This window comes from Pundamilia nyererei, unplaced genomic scaffold (genome assembly GCF_000239375.1).
Source record: "Pundamilia nyererei isolate P.nyererei 1_Seehausen unplaced genomic scaffold, PunNye1.0 scaffold00083, whole genome shotgun sequence".
NCBI lineage: Eukaryota > Metazoa > Chordata > Actinopteri > Cichliformes > Cichlidae > Pundamilia > Pundamilia nyererei.
Genome location: NW_005187484.1, coordinates 1095618 through 1101803, shown reverse-complemented (window position 1 = coordinate 1101803; position 6186 = coordinate 1095618). Strand labels below are relative to the sequence as shown.

At 40.7% G+C, this 6186-nt stretch overlaps 1 protein-coding gene across 1 annotated transcript in view; it reads right to left on the bottom strand.

Annotated features, from left to right (window-relative positions):
- clcn2c (chloride channel 2c) overlaps positions 1–6186 on the bottom strand; it is a 170781-nt gene that overhangs the window by 107521 nt on the left and 57074 nt on the right. The window contains exon 3 of the mRNA XM_013912200.1: positions 237–287. Within this exon, the coding sequence (XP_013767654.1) occupies positions 237–287 (51 nt within the window). The remainder of the gene's footprint in view (positions 1–236; positions 288–6186) is intronic.

Below are 6186 nucleotides of genomic sequence, written 5' to 3'. Positions count from 1 at the left end.
CTGGAATCTGCAGATACCTACGTGTGATATTTATTAGAATGATGGACATATTAATACACAGCAAAGCGAGGGAGAATGTTTAAGCATTCGGTACACTTAATGAGCACTTATCAAAGATTAATGTCTGAGCGCTAATGCAGCTTTATTTGCTGTAGCAGAGTGTGAGGACTGTGGGCTAGTTGGTAGTTCAAGGGGCGATTGCGGGATGATATATATTCTTTTGTTTGCTTGTTTACCAGATATAAAGTCCTGAGCTGGGGCCTCCAGAACATACGGGTACCCAGACCCTAGAGGACAAACAGACCACATAGCATAGTTAAATACATGCAGTGTGTCACTGTGTGTGTGTTTGTGTGTATACACTCTCTTCCCCCGCAAGCTTTTATTCCCTCAGTGTAAAAGAAAGAAAGCCATCTCTCTTTTATCCATTTTTCTACATAACATTATTAGTTTGTGATTGATGTGGGCCCTGTGCAAACTCAGCAGCACGACAAATGAACAAGCAGCGGAGGACGTAGGAGTGATGGAAGAACGCAAACCCCGAGACAGACGGATACGTGTTGGAAGAGTGGCGATGAGATGAAGGGGAGGAGCAGGAGGATGAGGAGGAGAGGGAGAAAGAAAAGGACGGCAGTTTAATAAGAAGAGTTGATAATGAATGATCCGGTGTGAGAGAACATATACAAATATTATAATAGTGAAGGATAAAAGGCCACTTGGTCATGTTTACTTCATAAATTAACTGTTTGTTAATCAACGTTCAAGAACCGTGGTCCAAGCTAACAAATCACGGGCAGGGCTGACCCATCAAGCTTTAGATCTCTTCTTGCCAGCGCAGTGTAAAGGAGATGGACTTATGAACAGCTTAAAGGGTGTTATTAACACTTTGCACATGACCCCAAATGATCAGTAAACCTGGTGGGGAGGAAACAAACACAAAAACCCACAAAGTTTCTGTCATGTTAGAATTGATCTTCAGCCAACTGATAGGATAAAAACAGAGTGACAGCTGAATTTGAATAATGTGGTCACAGAAGTAACTCCAGACATGTCTTTGAAGGAAACGTATACAACAACACCACAAGTAAGTTGTCTCACAGTAAATGGGACTCAAGCCCAGGTAGTTGGCTAATTTATGGCTGATTTATGGCTGATGGCCATGAACACAAGTTTTAAAAAAGTAAAGGAGAGACAGGAGAAACACCATTCAACCATGTCATGAGTGCATTGTCTGTCCACCAGAGGGGGCTCTGCAACTTCTCAGCTAGCAACCACCCAGATGATCTGAGCAGAGGCGGGCAGAGCGTGAATGAGTAAGTAAATAACTACACATAACTGTTTGGGAAAATCTGTTTATGTTTTGTTTGCCAGAATTTTTTTTTGCCTGTTATACTTTTAGCACAAGATCTCTATTTTCTACTCCTTACACTTTAACAGGCTCATTACTTTAGATTTAAGACATTTAAGAAGACTTACTAAATATTATTTTCCGGTAATCTGAGTTAGATGTCTTTCTTTCTTTCTCTCTCTCTCTCTTTTTTTTTTTAAATTCTTTTCATTTTTCTCGGCTGGTGCTTCACAAAAATAAATGTTGAAATCTGGATAGTTATAAGAATTAGAACATAAGTTGAAATAAAGCTTGCTTGTATTAATATCGGTTTATTACAATATCAGTGACATAAGTTAGCTTGACAAAAAAAAAGAAAAAAAAAAGAAGAGCTCGTAGAAATCTTCTCCTAAGAGCTGTTTTTGTTTTCTTTTATACTTTTCAGAGCCTGCCTGTTTTTACTTTTGAGTTATTATACTTTTAATCAGAGTAACTTTTTATTTAAGGTCAGTTCTACATTGGAAATACTTGAGCTTAAATTAGTCTTATAAGAAACAACTTGGGCCCATTATCAGCTAATGTACATCCCCAGGTAAAAAAAATTCTTGGTTTCATCTTTGATTCTACCCTCAAGCTGGACAAGCAAATTAATTCAGTTGTTCATGAGTTTCCAACTCGGGAGCATTTCTAAACTCAAAAATATCCTGTCATCTAAAGACCTGGAAACTGTTACTCATGCTTCCATATCATCACATCTTGACTACTGTAACTCTCTCTACTTAGGCATCTGTCACTCAAGCCTGTCCCGCCTACAACTTGATCAAAATGCAGCCGCAAGGCTCCTGACGGTTACCAGAAAGAGAGAGTTTATTACTCAGATACTCGCATTGGCTGCCAGTTAAATATAGAACTGATTTTAAGGTTTCATTATTTGTTTTTAAAGCTCTCCATAGTTTGGCTCCAGGTTACATTTCAGATCTTCTTAGCCTCCACCTACCCACTCGAACTATGCGCTCCTCCAGTCAGATGCTGTTATTAGTTTCACGCTTCCAGTTCAAATCTAGAGGTTACAGGGCTTTCTCCATTGCTGCCCCGAGACTCTGGAACAGTCTTCCCCCTTTCATAAAATCCTCTTCATCCTTGGAAGTCTTCAAATCGAATCTGAAGACCAACCTATTTTCTAAGGCTTTCGGATCTCCCTGACACCTCTTTTATTCTGTTTTAGCTATTCTGGTCTTTTATCTCATTGACTGATGTTTGCATGTGTATACACGTATATATGTATTTTATATTCACATATGTGTGCTTGTGTGTGAATGTGTACATTTTTGTATATGTATGTGCATATTTGCATGTACAGATATTTTTTACAAAAATATGGATGTCTTACAATGTTTCTGTAATGTTTTCATCTTATCTATTTTAATTCTTTTTATTATATTATCCCTCTGTTCAGCACTTTGGCTGACACTTGATGTCTTTTAAATGTGCTATATAAATAAAGATGACTTGACTTAAATTATGTGGATCTTTTTCATATGGATACATATGTGTGAGTTTGCACTGCCTCAAGCTGACACATACAGCACCCATCCTCCAAGCGTTCCCTATGTGAAACATGTTCCCACAGTTATTTCACTGTTGTCAGACGTACAGACGCTTGGGTTCAGTCGGCATTTGCCCGTTTCTGGTTCTGGACCAATCAACACTACTTGGAAAGCTTGTGTTGCCCTTAGAGTAGGCTAGCAACTTGCAATCAGCTCAAGATAACACCATCTTCTCTATTCTACCACTTCAGTCCACGTTCAGCTCCTCCTCACTTCCCCTCACACACACAGCGACAGCAGAAGAGAGAAACTATAGGCTAAACGAGCATGACAACAGCTGAAGTAACAGTTTTTTAAAAAAAGGGCAAGGGACTGAGCAAAGTTTTGGTTAATTATCCATTCTTATGTCATTATGTCTACTGAAGCAATTTTTTATATGATCATAATCAAATAGTATGGCCAGGATGAAATCTAATCAAAACTGAAACGTCATGTTGAGGCCTTCCATGAGCCTGTGCTGATCTGTACGTTAAATGTCAGCAGACAGCATCCCGTCTATGACGTCAGGAGAGCATCATAAACATATGACTCTCTGCTTTTAAAGCAAAGGGCAGACAAAGACACTGATGATAGATCTGCAGAGGAACAACCAGCAACAGCAAAAATCCATTGGTGCTGCAGCATGAAAAGCCGTGTGCATCTCCTGCAGGTAGCCTGTCCTACAAAAAGGACAATTACACTAGAAGAGGAAAAGTTCACTGCTCTCCTCCAAGTCTTGATACAAACCTGCAAAGTATGGGAAAAAACATGGATGTGTGTGGATGGTGGATTAGCTCTGGGCTCACTGATGATTAGATAGTAATAACTCAGAACATGGAGGCTCAGATGGATGGGGAAGGAGGGAGACACCCGCACAAACACACACTCATACCTCAGATTATACCCAGCAGAGGAGAGGGGGAGGTGATGGATTGCCTACCGAGACGGTAGTGAAGAGAGCTGAGTGGAGAGACAAGATTGAGAAGAGGTCAAATAAATGGAAGGGTGAGTGGATTAGATATAACTAAGAGGTAAAGAAGGGCAGATAAAGGAAGAGGGGGGAGAAATGAAACAAGAGAAAAGATCAAGCAACATGAAAACAAAAATTAAATTTTAAAAAACCCTGCAAAGTAACAGAGAAAGTAGGACGCCGACTTCTCTGTGGCATTTGGAGTTTAATAAGCATTGATTTTACTGTGAGAGGGGCCGACTCTTAAAACCACATGTTGATATCACAATTCAAACTCATAAGATTAATGATGGCATTAATAAAACTTTGGCCTGCTTGGTTACAGCTGCAGTAAAAGCTGTCGGCAACACGCACAGGGTTTATTGATTTATACTTCTGTACTCACAAACTGTATCTCTGCAGACAAATTCCCATCCTACTGGTGGTGGTCAGAGGGCCCGGTGGCGCCTGTGTCCGGCAGCCTCGCCTCTGTCAGTGCGCCCCAGGGCAGCTGTGGCTACAATGTAGCTTGCTATCGCCAGTGTGTGAATGTGTGTGTGAATGGGTGGATGACTGAATGTAGTGTAAAGCGTTTTGGGGTCCTATGGACTAGAAAAGCGCTATACAAATGCAGGCCATTTACCAGGCCATTTACTGCACTTAATTAAGAAATAAATCTGGTATTTTATTGCATCTACCGAATGGCTGCTTTTAAAAGTGGGAGGACTACAGTTTAGACTGTAATGTTGAAAAATCAACCTTTGTCAGTGAGAACCAGTTTCTGAGGAATTAATCAGCGCTGTTACCAGTTTATTATATTGGTGAATGATTCACACTACACTTGCTTTCTCCTGGCCCAACTCTCAACTCCCCCTCCCCTAGTATCTGTCAACCAATCCTTCACCCTCAATGTGTTGCATTTTTCAAAATATTTCAAGTGGGCAGAGAGGAACCTGAACTGGGGAACTACATTATTCTTTAAAACAGCTCCTGGCAGATGTGGAAACTTGATGACTCTGGCAACCCAATGAGTCCCTCAGTGGTAGTTTCACTGTTTCTCCTTAGCCAATTGTCAACAGGAGATAGATGTGCAGGGGAGCAGTCACTGACAACACTGTCCACAAGGATAATGAATAATGTACCCACAGACCAGGCCTCTTACTGCATAGAGCGATACGTGACCCATCAGTGTTGCTGTCAACTGTCAAGCCATGCTTGATCCCATACTTTCGCTGGTATGTGCATTTCCCTGGGTCAAAAGGTCCCCAAGGGTTCACAGACGTCGTAGGAGCAGAGAGACAACAGCAGCAACAAGTGCAAAGGAAACAAAAGTGTTAGCTGTGCAAAGAAGTCCTAAAATTTCTGTATTGAATCTGCCATCATTCTACTTAGGCTAACCTAAGTATATCCATCTGTTCATTATCACATGCTTTGAAGTTATTTTCTGATAAAAGAATTCATCTTGATATACTTTCACACACTTTTGATTGATTGAATCCAGTGTTAATGAGCGGCTCTAGCTCAGGCCGTACAGCCTCCTTGGGGTTCAGTATCCTTGTGCAAGATACTCAACCCCAAGTTGCGAAAGCAAAGAAGAGCTGGTGAATGAGGTATGCCGTATAAAGCACTCTGAACTCTCAGGAAGAGTAGAAAAGCGCTGTATAAGAGCAAGTTCATTTACCATTTCTATTTTACCATACTGGTACCAACTGCCAAATTCATGACATACCCCTGAGGTAAGGGACAGTCCCATAGCTGCACTCTTCTTATTGTGTTTCACTCAAAAACCACTTTATTTGGAACGTAACACCTAGTCTGGATCGAACCTCCTCAGAAACAGAATCTAAGTAACGTATGTAGCAACACTGATGTTACCCACTGGTTTCTGAAACCGGCATTTGAACTCTAAAAGTTAGAGTTGTTCAGCCTGACATGATGCCATACTATGACGTTTGCCGATTTGTCAGGTGAATAATGATGCTAGAATGTACATCAACTTTTATAATTATATTTATTGTTCTGTAAAGATGAGTTGGTTCCTGTAACAGTTTCATAGTGGCTATAATAAGGAGAAGAAAACCTTGGCTAAAAGGTTTGAGACTTTAAGAACTAAATGAATACTGTACATAGAGCTGGGCGATAGAGCGATAACGATATGTATCGCGATATAACTTTTACTTGATAGAGAAATTAAGCTATCGCGATAGACCTCGCTCTTGTCCTCTTAAAAAAAGGTCAGCCGATCCAAATTCAGTAGCGCAGAGCCGAACCAATCACAGCCGCAGCGTCACGTCGCGTGACTTGTTACGTACAGCACAAGTGCC